The following is a 17,355-nucleotide window of genomic DNA, read 5'->3' on the forward strand; positions in this document are numbered from 1 at the left end:
GCAACCAGCAAGTGACCTGACGACAAAGCTCAAGGCAGAAACGTTGGTGGACCCCTGGTTCCGAGACAATCAACATCTCTTGACAAAGAGAGATGGCCTAGCATGGAGAGGGACAAAACTTTATGTCCCAGAGACTCTACGCAGCCTGGTCCTCAAGAGGAGTCACGTTAAACCAGCGGGGCATTTCGGTTTCCTAAAGACTCTGCATTTAGCACGGAGGCAGTTTTGGTGGCCCCACATGAGAAAAGATGTAGACAGCTATGAAAAAAGTTGTACCATCTGTGCCATGATGAAAACTCGACCAGGAAGACCTCCGGGGCTGCTGCAGCCAGTAGCTCAACCGTCAAGGCCATGGGAGGAGATTGCTATGGACTTCATAGTCGAACTGCTGAGGAGTAGCGGAAACACAGTGATCTGGACTGTAATAGACTTATTCTCCAAACAGGCACATTTCATACCCTGCAGTGGACTACCCTCAGCCTGCCAATTGGCCAAACTGTTTGTGAAACACATCTACCACCTGCACGGAGTACCCAGAAGAATCATCTCCGATCGAGGTGTCCAGTTTACAGCGAAGTTCTGACTGCGGAAGAGTCAGGATCAGATTGCTGTGCTCGAATAAAGAGAAAATTTCCTTAAAGATCGGCAGTTTGGAAATTCATTTATTTTGAGATAGCATCGAAACCTGACAGTCTCCCCTAGTCCTTCTTTTCATCAAACTTTACATACTCAGTTCCAGTAACTGCTCTTTATATGTTTAAGCATTGAGTCCCATAATAATCTTTATTGCTCTTCTCTGCATTCTTTCAAGAGTCTCAACATCTTTTTTATCATATAAATGTTGATGACAGGCATATTAAATCTCCTTGATCACACTCTATCAGAGCAAACTGAAAACACTTAGATTAGAAAGTTTCGTTAGTCATCTTTCCTCCCATTTGATCAAAACAGTTATAAATATGAGTGCTATAATTTCTTTTTCAGATGCTGATGACTGTTTCCTGTGTTCAGAATATAAATATACGAATGAACCTCACAATCTTTGCATTCCAAAACGCATCATATTTTTGTCTTATGAAGAAACTCTGGGAGTTAGCCTGACAACTACTGCTTTCTTCTTTTCTTTCATCTCAGCTTTGGTGCTGCATATCTTCATTAAACACCGAGATACTCCCATTGTCAAAGCCAAGAATAGAAACCTCACCTACATTCTTCTCATTGCTCTCCTCCTCTCCTTCCTTTGCACTTTGCTTTTCATTGGGGAACCTGACCAAGTAAAGTGTCTCATGCGACAAATGACTTTTGGCATTATCTTCTCTGTAGCCCTTTCTTGTGTATTGGCCAAAACAATCATAGTGGTCCTTGCTTTCGTGGCCACCAAACCAGACTCCAAAATGAGGAAATGGGTGGGGGAAAAGGCTGGCCAATGTTATCGTTCTTTCTTGCTCCCTAGTGCAAGTCACCATCAGTAGTATATGGCTGGCAATTTCTCCCCCATTCCCAGATTCAGAAATACACTCTATGGCTGAAGAAATTGTCCTGGAATGTAATGAAGGTTCAGCCTTCATGTTTTATAGCATCCTTGGTTTTATGGGTTTTTTGACTGCTATCAGTTTTACAGTGGCTTTCTTTGCTAGGAAGCTACCTGATAGTTTCAATGAAGCCAAATTTATCACCTTCAGCATGTTGGTCTTTTGCAGTGACTGGATATCATTTGTTCCCACCTATCTCAGCAGCAAGGGGAAGTACATGGTGGCTGAAGAGATCTTTTCTACTTTGGCTTCTGCAGCTGGTTTGCTGGGCAGCATTTTTGCCCCAAAATGCTACATTATTGTTCTGAGGCCTGATCTGAACAGAAAAGAACAGTTGGTAAAGAAACAAAACTGACTCTTTAGATCCAGCATGCTATAAAGTTTCCAAATTGTGATATAAATCTCAATTGTCTCCTTAAGAAATTGCTGTCCATCTTGTGTGCAGGAATAAAATATGGAATGTAGTCCTTATAAAATGGTTTCTTTACACATCAGATTGGGGGCTATTTTGTGAGAAATAGAGAAATATAAAATAGCTGCTGTAAGAATTATATAAGTTTGTCATAGAAAAGAGAGACCCATAGGAAAACCAGGAGGTAAAAGCTAATGAAAAAAATGAAAGGAAAGGAGAAATGTGAGAAATAAAGTGTGAACCTGGTTTTTGCCATTTTGTACTACCATTAAAAAAATTAATAACCCAAAGACATAAGAAAAGAGAAAAAAAAGATGTAACTCATATAAATGATGGTAAATCTTTGGCAATATATAAACATCTAAAACAGAATTGAGAAAATAAAAAGAGGATATATGTGTAAGTATTTCTAGGATTAGGGATTGAAATCTTTCAGCAGTCTTGACATTTCCATAATATTAGCTGCTTATCAATGTAAATTTCATAACACAAATAACTAATACAACTTAAAATTACTTACTATAGTAAATAATATACAGCAAAGTGCAAACCACATGGATTTATCCAAAGTAAATCAAAAGAAGCAGCTGTCCCAGAGTAGAAATACACCATACAGTGTATACAACATATAGTATAAGGACTGTAACAGGCCCTGTGTAGGACAAAAGTCAGAAAGTTAGTAGAGCAGATCCATGAAGACCAACCAGTAAATGTCATTAGATGTCATGATGGAAATGCCTAGTTTAAACTGAGAATCAGAGACCAAGCAAGTCCAAAAATGCATATAGAGGTAACAGCAATAACAACTATATATCATTCAAAAGAGACAATCAAAAACCAAAAGCAAAACAAAAAATTCAAAATACCTCCTCACCAGCAATCAACAGAAAGATTAATGCTAGACCAATAACCAAGTAATCAAGTCCAATCAAGAAACTAGTAATGCAGTCAAACAAGTTAACAGTAAACAACAGCCTAATCAAGGAACCACAAAGGTTTCAGTGACAGGGCAAGCCACTATGTACAATGAGAGCAAACCCTATTCCTTTGGAATACAGATGATGTTATCTACTATTCCAATAAAAAATCTGCAAGAAAACAACCAAGCTCAGAGAGCACTAATGTCCAGACAGTTCAACCTTTAGCTACATATATTCTCTTTTACTGAAACAACAAAGTCTGGAAACGATCTATGTATGTATAGTACATTTATATTTATGTGTATGTATATATACATAAAGTATATGGGTCTCTCTAGGAAGGAAGGAAGGAAGGAAGGAAGGAAGGAAGGAAGGAAGGAAGGAAGGAAGGAAGGAAGGAAGGAAGGAAGGAAGGAAGGAAGGAAGGAAGGAATATCTGGAGAGAAAGATGCTTCTTAACAGTGAGATCCAAGTTTCATTTAATGCAATTTGATTTGATTTACTTTATTGTTTAATTGATGACTGAAATTTCCATTTGAATTCAGCTGCTTTCTCAGTTGGAAGCAAACTGCAGATCCTGGAGAACAAAACTTTTTACATTTCTCATTTAGTTCTCTCTGTCCCCCGCTCATGATTATTTTGTCCTTAATTGCAGGTTACAATACCCTGTGCATCATAAGTTGATTTGTGCACCTGAGCATGTCTAATTCTCTACAATCATGATAATTCATTCTTATTTTCAATCTCTAAGGCGTTACAGAAAATACTAAAAGTAATGTATTTCCACAACAATAAAGATGCAATATTCTTTTTTCTCCAAAGCTACAGCTAGAGGACAAAGTCCTGTCATTCTGATTTTTTAAAAAAGGAAACCTCTACTTTATAGCAGCCTCGTGGAACACTGTATCTCAGGCTGTCCTATTTCAAATGCCTAATACTCATGGAGTGAACAGACGGCTGAGAGATAAATTGGTCTGCAAAATGATATTATTCTTTGCATCTGTAGCAATATTGTCCTTTGTAGAAGCTGATACAATTCTTGCTAAATGTTCTGTAGGAGATCAGCCTTTTATTAAGCACAAGCAATATCATTCAGAAGATTTAGTCATTGCGAGCATTTCATCTCAAATTTGCATGATATCTGATGAAGTAACATTCAGAAGAAGTCCATCAGTTGAATTGTTTGGTGATTTAATGTATGGAATTCCTTTTTTTCAGTAATGCAAATACAGAAAATAGTTGAAGCCTGTGACATGATTGAATTAGGATGGAGGATGAATGTTAAATTGCCTATCCTGCAGTATTATTTCTAAATAATATTGCTTCAATTTCCATCTGTTACACAAGATATTTTCCAATGTGTTGTTATTTTTTTGGCTTTGGTACCATTCTAGCAGGTATCAGTTAAATTTTAATAAACTTTTTTCATATCTCTATGACTTGATGAAGTACACATGAAATAAATGCCTGCAGAGCATTGCTTCATACCAGCGATACGTTAAGGTGTGCATGATTGCAGTTAGTCCTACATGCAGATATTATATCAAATATTCCTCAGAAATTTCCAGTGTATTGAGTAAGTAAAGTAGAAAATTAGGGTACAAAGTAAAATTAATTATAGTCTTCCAAATTAAGAAAAAACCCCACTAATTATTAATGTTTTTTGAATTTTGTAATTGGGCTGCCTGAATGCATATGGATTGTTATATTGCTTTGACCTCTTTCCTGAATATTTTAAACAAATGGTTTCTTTGATGCTAGTTCATCAACCTGTATCAGTGCATATGGCCTGAAAAATCTAAACTTGTGTGATACAATTAGAATGCAGCCAATTCCAGATTTGGTAACAAATGTTGTAAAATTCATTTCAGATATTATATGCAAAACTACCAGCACATCTTGGCTTTGGAATTTGCAATCAAAGAAATCAATGAGAATTCCAGGATCTTGCCAAACATCACTCTCGGTATCCATATCTCTAATAGCTATTTCACGGGAAGATGGATCTATCTGGCTTCCATGGACCTTCTCTCTACGAAGGAAAGGTTTATCCCAAACTACAAATGTGACCTCAAGGACAATGTAATATCTGTGATTGCAGGACATAATGCTTACGTTGGTCAGTTCATGTCAAACATTCTGAATATATATAAGATCCCACAGGTAAGAGCCATCCTATAAAGAAAGGAGTCAAATCTAAATACAGTATTTCTAACTTGATTTAGTTTAATTTCTATTCCAAACTTTTATATTTATGAATCTATTAGTGTCAGAAACATTCAAAACAAAGGAATAACATTGCCTCATATAGTTAAAAACACAATCAACCTAAACATCAAAATATATTTCATCCAGGGTGGGACAAAGAGGAATGATTCAAAATATTAGAATGTTATGTATACATAATTTACAGGGTAAATCATGTCATAGAAACATGTGTAAACATAGCATAATCCAGAGGTTCATATTCATTCTTGAAGTTCTGACATTTCTGGAGCTTTGTTTATTAAAACAAAAAGAAACAATTATCATAGAAATTGTATGGGAATATGCAAATAGTAATCAATTCTGCCGTTTCCTGTTTATTTTAAAAAAACTAAACAATTATCATAGAAATTATTCAAATGGTAGTCAACTCTGCCCATGCCTGGAAAATATTAATATTTAAATAAGATCCTTAAAATAGACATAAGTGATTTGGAAGTATATACTCTAATTTCTTCTTTTTTCCTAGCTCATATATGGTTCAACTGCAGAGATAGATGACAACATACAAGCTGCTTTCTTCCGTCAATTATTTCCAAATGAAGACCTTCAAATTATGGGGCTGGTCCAATTGTTATTTCACTTCCAGTGGAAATGGATTGGGCTCATTGTCCAAAACCCTGAAAAGGGGAAGAGTTTCATACAGAATAAGCTTGAGAAATTTTCTAAGAAAGGCATCTGTTTTGATTTCATGGAAGAAATGCCAATGGAATCTGTTATCAACGATATTGAAATTCAACTTAATTCTTATGTTTCGCTCTATAAGGCTATTATGAGAAGTACTGCCAATGTTGTAATCACTTATGGTGAAAGTGACAACATGACCTTTCTTAGAATGTTGCCATTTGGTTCAGAATATGAAGACATGCCAATAAAGAGAAAAGATAAAGTTTGGGTCATGCCAGCACAGATGGAATTCACATCACTCCGCTTTCAAAGATACAGGGGACTGGATTTCATCCATGGTGCACTATCATTGGCAGTTTCCTCAAAGGAAATATTAGGGTTTAAGAAATTTATTCAGACGAGAAAGCCTTCTTCAGAAGAAGAGGACAGTTTGACAAGAGTGTTTTGGGAAGATGCATTTGAATGTTCTTTCCCAAATGCTGGCTTAGATGAGGACAGTGACAATCAATGCACTGGTGAGGAGTCACTGGAGACCCTTCCTGAATCTGTGATTGAATCTAGTATAACTGGGCAAAGTTATAGCATTTACAATGCTGTCTATTCAGTGGCCCATGCTCTGCAAGCCATGCTTTCATCTAAGAGCAGAAAAAGACGAAATGCTTGGGAACTCAGTCAACAGTCATGGCAGGTGAAAATGACATGAATGAAAATATATTATATATTTATATAAGGGCCAGTCATATAAATGTTCAGCTAGTATTTTGGAGTTGAATAGCTAATAAAAATATTCTGAAGCTAAACTAACTCAAAAGTGATATGTCAGAACTTCAAATAATAATTCCAGATAACACTAAACATGAGGTGCAACAATGCACAGTGAGAAGGAGGCAATGCCATATGTTAATTCAAGGAATTTTTGGAAGGAGTGTGGGGTAAATCAGTTACCAAATGAATGTGTCTGTATAATAGGATATAAGGAATGTGTCCATGTATTCCACAGTGGTTTGTGATAATTCTATCAAAATATTCTATTAGGAACCTCTGAATCTAAATAAAAGGAGAGCTTGAAATACCTTGAGATCTATTATGTAATTACTTATGAATAGGTATGCATGCATCATTTTGCCTTCGTTTTTGAAATATAAGCTCTCTGCAGAAGTTCCCTCCACTTGTTTCTGGGTGCAATTTTTTTACTGTCCTATGTTAAGAATAAATACTGTAATTATCTTTGCTTATTTGCTTGGGTTCTGAGTTTTGATTCCATAGTGAGGAGAAGATTATGAGAGGAGTGAATTTATTTATTTATTTATTTATTTATTTATTTATTTATTTATTTATTTATTTATTTTTATTTCTATACCGCCCTTCTCCTGCGGGACTCAGGGCGGTGTACAGCCGAGATAAAACATTGCATATAAAATTTAAAAACAGTTTAAAAAACAATTAAATAATTTCGGCCCAAGATTTAAAAACAACCCAATAAAAACCGAATTCAATTAAAACTGAGAGGATGGGATCAAGCCAGCCCGGCTAGATGGAATAGGTGTGTTTTCAGGGCCCACCGAAAAGTCCAGAGGTCTGATATCGTGCGTATCAGGCACAATATCTTCCTTCCTTCAATGAATGAATGAATGAATGAATGAATGAAGGAAGGAAGGAAGGAAGGAAGGAAGGAAGGAAGGAAGGAAGGGCATTGAGCTGCAGTGAGTCTTGATTATTTTCTTGGGGTCCTGCATTTTGATTCTACAGTGAAGAGAAGAGTATGAGATACATAAGAAAAAAAGAAAGGATGGCATTGAAGAGTGATCAATATACAGACCACAACAATTTTTTGGTTGGCTCCTCATAGATCAAATGCTCACAATATTTTAGTACACCAGAGCTTGTGAGCAACAGCAAGTAACCAGGATGCCATTAAGGGTGAACATTATTGGTCCAACTGACATAGATAATAATATTGCTTCCAACTTGCATGGGAATACTAAAGGAATTCTAAATACCTAAATGCTTTTTAGAAAGGATGCAAAAGTCATTAGAAGGACTGTTAAGAGAAAGTAAATGCTTATTTAGTCCCGGGAAAGAAGATAGAGACTAATTCTGTCTTAGAAGGAAATTCCTGCAGGTATTCAAGTTTCTGTTATCATACCCTATAACAATAAATATTCCTCATATTATATTTGCTGATTGGTCTGCCTTAAAAGGATAACATCTAATTTATGAAAGATCCTTCATTCATACTTGTTCATTTCTTCCAATTGTTATAAATTTCTTTTAATGATTTCCATTTAGTTCCATTGGTATCTGAAAGCTGTTTCATTTAACAACAGTGCTGGAGAAATGGTTCACTTTGATGAAAGAGGAGAGCTACCAACTGGATTTGATGTTATCAATTGGGTCACCTTCTCCAACCAATCATTTCATCGTATCAAAATTGGAAACATAGCTCCAGTGACTCCCCCTGAAAATCCCCTTACTATTTTTGCAGAGGAGATCATCTGGCCCCCCATGTTTAACCAGGTAGTTTTGGCAGCAATATCAAACCATGGTGAATAATTTACTTTATTTTTACCTACTGCTTCAATTGTTCAGAAAGTTCTTTCAGGAATTACAGGCATACAATGACTCTTTTCTCAAAGTGACTTGTGAACATGATTACCCTAAAATAAAAAACCAACGCAAAACATTTGCACTGATTAGAAGAGAGATTTCTATAAAGGGGGTTTTACAAAATATAAGGAAAAACTCTATTCCAGAGTTTATATTATTTCTGGGAACGTTGGAGTTTTAGAAGCAGGACCCCAAATAGCAACACTATGTAAAGTGGCAATTTTTAGTAACACTCAGCTTCCTAAAAATTGCAACCTGAGACATTCCCTGTGTAACAGATACAAGTATTATAAGTTTTCCTACCCAGACACCAAACACCCCTATTATGAAGTCAGCTTCATTTAATTAGCATCATGCAGTAAATGCAGTTAGGAGTGGTGTGGTGGCCTCGAGGTGGAGCTCTCACCTCACAATCAGGAGGCTGTGAGTTCAATTCTAGGTAGAGGCAGATATTTCTCTCTCTAGACACAATGAGAATATATCTGCTGAACAACTCTCCGCATTGGCATCAGGAAGGGCATCTGGCCAGTAAACACTCTGCTAACACTCCATTCAGTTGCCCAGGCTCCACCCTATAAGGGATTAAGGGGCCGTTCAATGATGCAGTAAATGCAGTTATAAGGGCTGCTGGGTAGAAGAGGCTCTCCATTTCCCCACCATCTCCCTAATACTCCACCAATGCTAAAATTTGTGTTCACTGAATCTCCCTGTGAGAAAAAGAGACATTAAAGTCGTTGAGGAAGTTATGATTTATCCCCAGAGCTAGAATTACTGAAGATGTTTGCATCATTTAAAAAAAAATGCAGAACATAGATGAAATGCCTGTATTTCTCTACAAAGGTAGCAGTAAAGCATAAATTAACCAAAGTTGTGTTTCCATCCTGGGGTTTGTTTGAATAAGATAATTGTCATTCTATAAGAAGAGAATGCAGCCTTTTTCCTCATCCTCCAGATTTTTCTGAGTCTTAAGAAAAAAGAAAAAATATAAACATTTTCAGGAAAGATTAAAATATATCATTTTTTTTTAAAAAAAAAAACATTCTTCAATGTTTAATATTATATTAAAAACTTTAGGTATTTTATTACAATATAAAAAGCATATACTGAAAAGAATATGGTTATCTAACCTCTTAATCAGTCATAGCTTCTACAAAACATCGGGATCTGTATCAGCCATTGAAATTGCACTGATATATTTCTGCAGAGAATATTATTTGGCCCACCATATTCAACAATATCCTGCAGTAATTTCTATTATTATTTTTTTCTGCGTTGATGAAATTGATTTATTAATTAAATTTACATGCCACTCATCTCATCGTCAGACTACTCTGGGTGACTGACAACATCATAAAAGCAAATATCTTTTGCTTTCTTGATCGGGATTCCCTGTGCACAGTCACTCATGCCCTCGTCACCTCTCGCCTGGACTACTGCAACGCTCTCTACATGGGACTCCCCTTGAAGAGCACCTGGAGGCTCCAACTGGTCCAGAATTCTGTCTGACTGGTCGCAGTCTGTGTTGGCAGGGGGGCAGAGGTCGATCCCGAGGTCCCTTGTATATGGGGTGCCACAAGGGTCGGTCCTCTCGCCCCTTCTGTTCAACATTTATGTGAAGCCGCTGGGTGAGATCATCCGTGGTTGAGGGGTGAAGTACCACCGGTACTCTGATGACACTCAGCTGTACATCTCCACCCCGGACCACCCCAAAGATGCCCTTGAAGTGATGTCCCAGTGCCTGGAGGCTGTATGGATCTGGATGGGGAGAAACATATTCAGGCTCAACCCGTCCAAGACTGAGTGGCTTTGGTTTCTGACATCCCGATATAGTCAGTTGGTGCCATCACTGACTATCGGGGGTGAGTCATTGGCCCCCACAGAGCGGGTCCGCAACTTGGGTGTCCTCCTGGACTCACAGCTGTCTTTATAAGGGTATCTGACGGCTGTGGCCGGGAGGGCATTTTATCAGGTTTGCCTGATTTGCCAGTTGTGTCCCTTTCTGGATCGGGACTCATTAAATATGGTCACTCATGCCCTCTTCACTTCCCGCCTGGACTACTGCAATGCTTTCTACATGGGGCTCCCCTTGAGGAGCACCGGGAGGCTCCAGCTGGTCCAGAATGCAGCCGCATGGTTGGTTATGGGAGTGACGTGGCGCTTCCATGTGACCCCCTCCTGCGCGAGTTGCATTGGATCCCAATGATCTTCCAGGTGTACTTCAAGGTTTTGGTTATCACCTTTAGAGTGCTACATGGCCTAAGACCGGGGTATCTACGAGACTGCCTTCTGCCACCAGTAGCCTCTCACCGACCAGTACGCTCCCATAGAGAGGGGCTTCTTAGGGTGCCATCAGTCAAACAGTGTCGACTGGCGGTCCCCAGGGGGAGAGCCTTCTCTGTGGGAGCACCTGCCATCTGGAACGAGCTCCCCCCGGAGGTACGGAGGATCACTGATCTGTGCACTTTCCGCCGTTCCCTTAAAACATTCCTAATCCAGGAGGCCGGCCTGGCCTAAGCTCTTTTTAAATTGTTTTTAAATTTTTAAATTTTAAATTTGTCTTATAAAATTTATAAGATTTAGAGGTTTACCTACTTCCACAGATTTACCATCATTTCTATGAGTTACATCTTTTTTAGACATGCTCAAACCAATGTGATACACAAAGTATCACAGGGTATCACAGGGTATTGTAACTTGGAATTAAGGACAAAATAATAGTGACGGGGGGCAGAAAGAACTAAATGAGAAATGTAAAAAGTTTTGTGCTCAGACTATTGACTCTGGAGGGCCATGATTTACAATTGGGTTGCCAAGCCTTGTGGTATGAGAAAAGCAAGACCCATGGTTACTATCAAAGACATTTCATAAGGAATGCACTATTGTTAGTATGGGAGAAAATTAGAGGACATTATTATGGAGGGAGGGTACCGGGAGGTACCAAAAATGATGAGTAAACAACAAAAAAAATTTCTCATAAAGAATAAGGTTGTGAGTCACAAGGTAGCCAACATCAACAAGTTTTAGCTTGTGCATTGAATACCAAACAAATGATGAATTCAGTGAGTTTCAAAGCAGCTGAATTTCAAGGTACCACTGTATATACCTTAAATACTAGTCAAATCCAATTCTTCAGATGCAAGAATTCCTGAAACATTAAGTAATAATTTCTCAATTTTCTTAATGTCCAAAAGGTACAGCCCTTTTCTTTGTGCAATCCTCCATGCTCATCAGGTTGGAGCAAAATAAAAATAGAAGGAAAGCCCTTTTGCTGCTATGATTGCCTTAAATGTCCAGAAGGAAAAATTTCAAACAAGACAGGTAAGAGATCTAAAGCAGAGATTCCATTGCTATGTATTTTGTGCAATGCCTTATATTACTCTTTAATTATAAACAATAGTTTACCATCTCTGTACAAATTTGTCCCTAATTCATTTGTCCATAAATCTGGAGAGATGTTGATTACTTAGACATCTATTCAAATATCATGTCATCTTTTTTTACTTGGGAAAGATAAACGAGACCATAAAAATAAATATTTTCATCTATGGTTTCTATGAAAGTAAAGAGATTTCAAGATTGAATGGAATGAATGTACTATAATTTTGGGAATTGCAGTTCAGAAAGATTTAAAATAAATGGTAAAGGAGAGATCTCAGTTAGTTAAGCAATTTCTTGACAGTGTATTTTGGGAAACAAACAATAATTTAAATTTAGGTTATGTTTTTATGTATTCATCACATTTCTATACCGTCATCTGAATTAAGTGAATCTGGACCGCTTACACTGGAGAGATATACTCTCTCCACTCCTATTCAACATTTATATGAAGCTACTGAATAAGATCATCCATCACCATGGACTGAGGTATCATCAATACGCTGATGATACTCAGCTGTATGACTCAGCCCGTGGTGAGTTAATTGATGCTGTGTCCATTCTCTGAGAGTGCCTGGAGGCTGTTAGGGCTGGATGGGAAGCAATGGGTTGAAACAAAACCCTTGCAAGACTGAGTGGCTCTGGGTTTGGGGTTCTTTGGCCTAGGGAGAATTGCCACCTTTGGTCTTGGATTGGGTGGCACTAATCTAAACAGATCCTGTGCATAATCTGAGGGTTCTCTTGGACTTGCAACTCTTGCTCGAAGAGATAGTGGCAGTTCTGGCCAGGAGGGCCTTTGCGCAACTGCGGGTTGTGCACCGGTTATGCCCTTTCCTGGACCAACAATCTGTACTCACTGTCACTCATGCACTAGTCACTTCCTGTCTTGACTATTGCAATGTGCTCTAAATGGGGCTGCCCTTAAAGAGTACCTGGAAGCTCCAGTTGGTGCTAAATGCAGTGGCCCGCATATTTTTGTGCAGACCTCAGTGTGTACATATATTACCTCTCCTGCGGGAGCTGCATTGGTTGCCAATTTGCTTCCGGGTGAATTTCAAGGTGTTGATTGTCACCTTTAAAGCCCTTGATGGCTTGGGACCAGGTTATTTTAGGGACCATCTCTTACCAGTCACATCTTTCCAACCCATCAGAGTAGGGAGGCAAGGAATGTTGTGGGTCCCATCCCCTAGGGAGATACACCTCGTGGAACCCAGAAGAAGGGCCTTCTCCATGATTGCTCCCTCTCTCTCTGGAACATCATTCCCCCAGAGATTAGAATGCCCCACACTCTAAGACTCTTTTGGAAGGCACTGAAGATCTGGTTCTGCCAGTAGGACTGGGGAACCCAGAGCGGGATGGAGCTCATTAAATTGTTAGTGTGATATATTGTCACTGGGGTGGGTGGTGGGGATTATTTTATAATATTAATTTTTAATGTATATTAATGTATTATATACATAAATAAATATCTTAGTAGAACAGAATAACAGAGATTGAAGGGACCTTGGAGGTCTTCCAGTCCAACTCCCTCCTGAAGCAGGAAACCCTATACCTTTTCAGACAAGTGGTTATCTAATATCTTCTTAAAAACCTCCAATGCTGAAGCACCTACAGGATTAATTGTTATCCCTGTCAGAAAATTTCTCTTTAGTTCTAGGTTGCTTCTCTCCTGTGTTAGTTTCTATCCATTGCTTCTTGTCCTGCCTTCAGGGGGTTTGGAGAATAGATTGAGCACCTCTTCCTTGTGGCATCCCCTCAAATATTGGAACACTGTTATCATGACACCCCTGGTTCTTCTTTTCACTAGACTATATATATAAAAGCAAATCGTAGTATAGAGATATAAGTAAGAATAAAGTTAAAAACAAAATTTAAAAGAAGAGTTGCAGCATTAATAGTTAAAATATTAAGGGGAAAAGAATGTCCTCATTACACCCACGGTTGCATATCAGTCTTCAACTTCCATGATGATGAGGACCAAGGACCGGCCTCACATCTGAGAGTAAGGTGTTCCACAGAAAAGGGGCAACAGCAGAAAAGTATGTCTTCCTGCAACCTGCTAGCCAAAATTCCTTAAATGACAGAATCTGCAATACACCCTCCCTGCCCAATTAGGTGGGATAGGATCATGTAGTGGGGATCACAGTTCTCCAAATAATCTGAGAAAGGGCTTTCAAGGTAATAGCAAATGCCTTGAATTGATCTCCCAGAAGCAACTGAGAAAAAATGAAATTTGTATAGCAGAGGTGTTATATGTGGAATCCTAAGGGTGACCAATATTGTTTGTGATGCTGCATTCTACATCAGCTACAGCCTGTTCAAAAGTAGTCCCATATAGATTGCATTGCAATAATCCATATGGGAGATGACCAAAATATGAATGATACAGAGTAGAGCTGAAAAGGGTACAACTAGTACATAAGAGCCATGATGGTGCAGTGGTTAGAATGCAGTATTGCAGGCTAATTCTGTTGACTGCCAACTACCAGCAGTTCGGCAGTTCAATTCTCACTGGCTCAAAGTTGACTCAGCCCTCCATCCTTCTGAGGTCGGTAAAATGAGGACTCAGATTGTTGGGGAAATATACTGACTCTGAAAATGGCTTTTGTAGATAATAAAAGGATACAGAGAAAGCACCGATTCATATAGCAACCCATAGTTGGTCTTGCAGGCTGAACCTCTTTCTCCGTTTGGAACTGGTCAAAGAAGAAGGAGGTGAACCAGACCAGAACTGTTCTTTCATCTGGGATGGTTCCCAAAACCATCTCAAAAGGATACCATGATCAGGAAGAGCCATGATGGATGTACTATCCTTATCCTTATCCCATTCTCTCCAGACATCATCCAAAAGAATGACCAATAACATTTCCTTCCCTTATCCATTCCTGAAACCTGACTGCAAGTAGTCCAGATAATTCATTTAATCAAGGATCTTCTGGGGTTGCAGCACAATCATTTTCTCAACCACCACCTTCCATAAAAAGGGCAGGTGGGAGACTGAACAAAAGTTCTGAACTCTTTATGTCCAGTAATAACTTTTTGAGAAATGATACACACTTATTAACAGTGACTCTACATTGTCATTGTTCAGATTCATCCCTCGTCTTTCTCCAGCAATGCTCTAGATGTCTCTTGACTCTTTTCAACTCTCTCAAATCCTCCATAAAGCACAGAGAATGCCTGGTTCAATGATATGAAAAAAGTTGCATGGGCCTGACCTATTCAATTCTATCCAAGCCCTCTGCTACCTCTCGAGTCCAATAACAATGAGGGCTTTGACAGGCCCATGCAGCAGATCCTATACAACAACTCCCCAACTCACTTTGTAATCTCACTGGGCCCATTAATCACTGGAGCTGGATCAATTGAATATGTCTTGCAAAAGGGGTTAGCATAGAAAAATCTCAAGGTCACCAGGGCCTCATGTATCAGGGAGGGAGGGAGGCAGGATGGCAGGAAGGCAGGAAGGCAGGCAGGCAGGCAGGCAGGAAAGAAGGAAGGAAGGAAGGAAGGAAGGAAGGAAGGAAGGAAGGAAGGAAGGAAGGAAGTTAATTTTCAAATGCTCACTGTCAGGAAAGGAAATATCTCTGAAATGATGACCAATTCAGTAATGGGTTGTTGTCTATAACATTAAACACATGACTGCAATAATTTGTTTTCCAGATGCAGATGACTGTTTCCCATGTTCAGAAGATCAGTACCCAAGCAAAGCTCACAACCTTTGCATTCCAAAACACATCACATTTTTGTCTCATGAAGAGCCTCTGGGAATTAGCCTGACAGCTATTGCTTCCTTCTTTTCTTTCATCTCAGTTATGGTCCTGGGAATCTTCATTAAGCATCAGGACACCCCCATTGTCAAAGCCAACAACCAGAACCTCACCTACATTCTTCTCATTGCTCTCCTCCTCTCCTTCCTCTGCACTTTGCTCTTCATTGGGCAACCAGATCAGGTGAAATGTCTCATGCGACAAACTTCTTTTGGCATCATCTTCTCTGTAGCTCTTTCTTGTATATTGGGGAAAACAATCATAGTGGTCCTTGCTTTCATGGCCACCAAGCCTGGATCCAAAATGAGGAAATGGGTGGGGCAAAGGCTGGCCAACACTATAGTTCTTTCATGCTCCTTGACACAATTCTCCATTTGTGCAGTGTGGTTGGCAATTACGCCCCCATTCCCGGATTCTGACATGCACTCCATGGCTGAAGAAATTGTCCTAGAATGTAAAGAAGGTTCAACCACTATGTTTTATACTGTTCTTGGTTTTTTGGGATTCTTGACTGCTGTCAGCTTTTCAGTTGCCTTCCTAGCTAGGAAATTACCTGACAGCTTTAATGAAGCCAAATTTATCACCTTCAGCATGTTGGTCTTTTGTAGTGTCTGGATATCCTTTGTTCCCACCTATTTGAGTACAAAGGGGAAATACATGGTAGCTGTGGAGATCTTCTCCATTTTGGCTTCAGCAGCTGGATTACTGGGTTGCATCTTTTTCCCCAAATGTTACATTATTATTCTGAGGCCTGATTTGAACAGAAAGGAACAGTTGACAAAGAAATGAAACTGATTTATTTGGTCCAATATAAGTTCTCTAAATTGTGACAGAATCCTCATTTGACTCGTTAAAGAGCTACTGACCATCTTGAAGAACAGATTGAAAACTAGTTCTTTTGTTTTTTTAAACCAAAAATATCCAGTTGTGAAACATAATATTTTGAATGCAATTCTTATAGCATGTTTCCTATATAACCCTGGCAAAACTGAGTGGCTTTGGATAGGGAGCTTCAGGATCTGAGAGTTTGTCTTCCTTAGTTCTCAATTATCTGTTCAAACCCAGTTTGCAACCTGGGGGTTCTCCTGAAACCACAACTCCAGTTCAAAGAGCAGATGGCATGTGTAAGCATGGGAGCTTTTGCACAGCTCCAGTTTGTGCACTAGTTGTGACTTTTCCTGGATCTTGATTCCCTGTGCTTAGTTACTCAAGCCCTGGTTATCTCCCATCTGGACTACTGCATGCACATGAAGCTACCCTTGAGGTCTGCTCAAAAGCTTTAGCTGGTGCATAGTGGGCAGCAGCAGTAGTCTTTGGGTCCTCTAGTGTGATCCATCTGTGTTCCAAAAATTTAACTGGCTACCAATGTGCTTCTGGCTGCAGTTCAAGGTGTTGGTTATAACCATTAAAGTCCATAATGGCATAGGTCCAGGCTATCTGATGATCTGCCTCATCCTGTTAGGACAAGCCTGGCCTACTAATGCCAGCAGAGAGGGCCTGCTTTGGATCCCCTTGTTCAAAGAATTCTTTTTTTATATTATTGAAAAAGTTTTTCAAATACAAATTTTCCCCCTTTTCCCCCCCTCCTCCCTAACCCCCCTCCCCTCCCCCTGTGGCTTCTTCAAAATAAAAACCAAATTCATAACAGATTATATAATTCTTTACCATCCCCTTACTCCATCCCCCATATACTGACCCTTTCTTTCTAATAATATTATTATATCCCCCTTATACTATACATTTCAAAATGACATTCTATTATAACATTATATAATAACTCCTAATTTAGCATAATAATATTATTATATCTCCCCGTTTAGCAATTTCTGCTCATAATCTACCCTTTT

At 38.9% G+C, this 17,355-nt stretch overlaps 1 protein-coding gene across 1 annotated transcript; it reads left to right on the forward strand.

The window, feature by feature from the left end:
* The first annotated feature begins 1,521 nt into the window (after positions 1-1,521).
* On the forward strand, positions 1,522-16,297 carry LOC139324518 (vomeronasal type-2 receptor 26-like). Its single transcript, XM_070954229.1, has 6 exons — positions 1,522-1,865; positions 4,736-5,027; positions 5,599-6,444; positions 8,046-8,273; positions 11,555-11,681; positions 15,402-16,297. The coding sequence occupies exons 1-6, from the start codon at positions 1,522-1,524 to the stop codon at positions 16,295-16,297; spliced, it is 2,733 nt and encodes a 910-aa protein (XP_070810330.1).
* Positions 16,298-17,355: the final 1,058 nt, after the last annotated feature.

This window comes from Pituophis catenifer, unplaced genomic scaffold (assembly GCF_029215685.1).
Source record: "Pituophis catenifer annectens isolate HBS135680 unplaced genomic scaffold, rPitCat1.0.hap2 SCAF_15, whole genome shotgun sequence".
NCBI lineage: Eukaryota > Metazoa > Chordata > Lepidosauria > Squamata > Colubridae > Pituophis > Pituophis catenifer.

Coding starts and splice junctions, on each gene's coding strand:
- LOC139324518 (XM_070954229.1), top strand. CDS start 1,522: ATGGCTGAAGAAATTGTCCTGGAATGTAATGAAGGTTCAGCCTTCATG. Junction 1,866..4,735: donor GATCTGAACAGAAAAGAACA/GTTGGTAAAGAA, acceptor AATTCATTTCAG/ATATTATATGCAAAACTACC. Junction 11,682..15,401: donor AAAAATTTCAAACAAGACAG/GTAAGAGATCTA, acceptor TTTGTTTTCCAG/ATGCAGATGACTGTTTCCCA.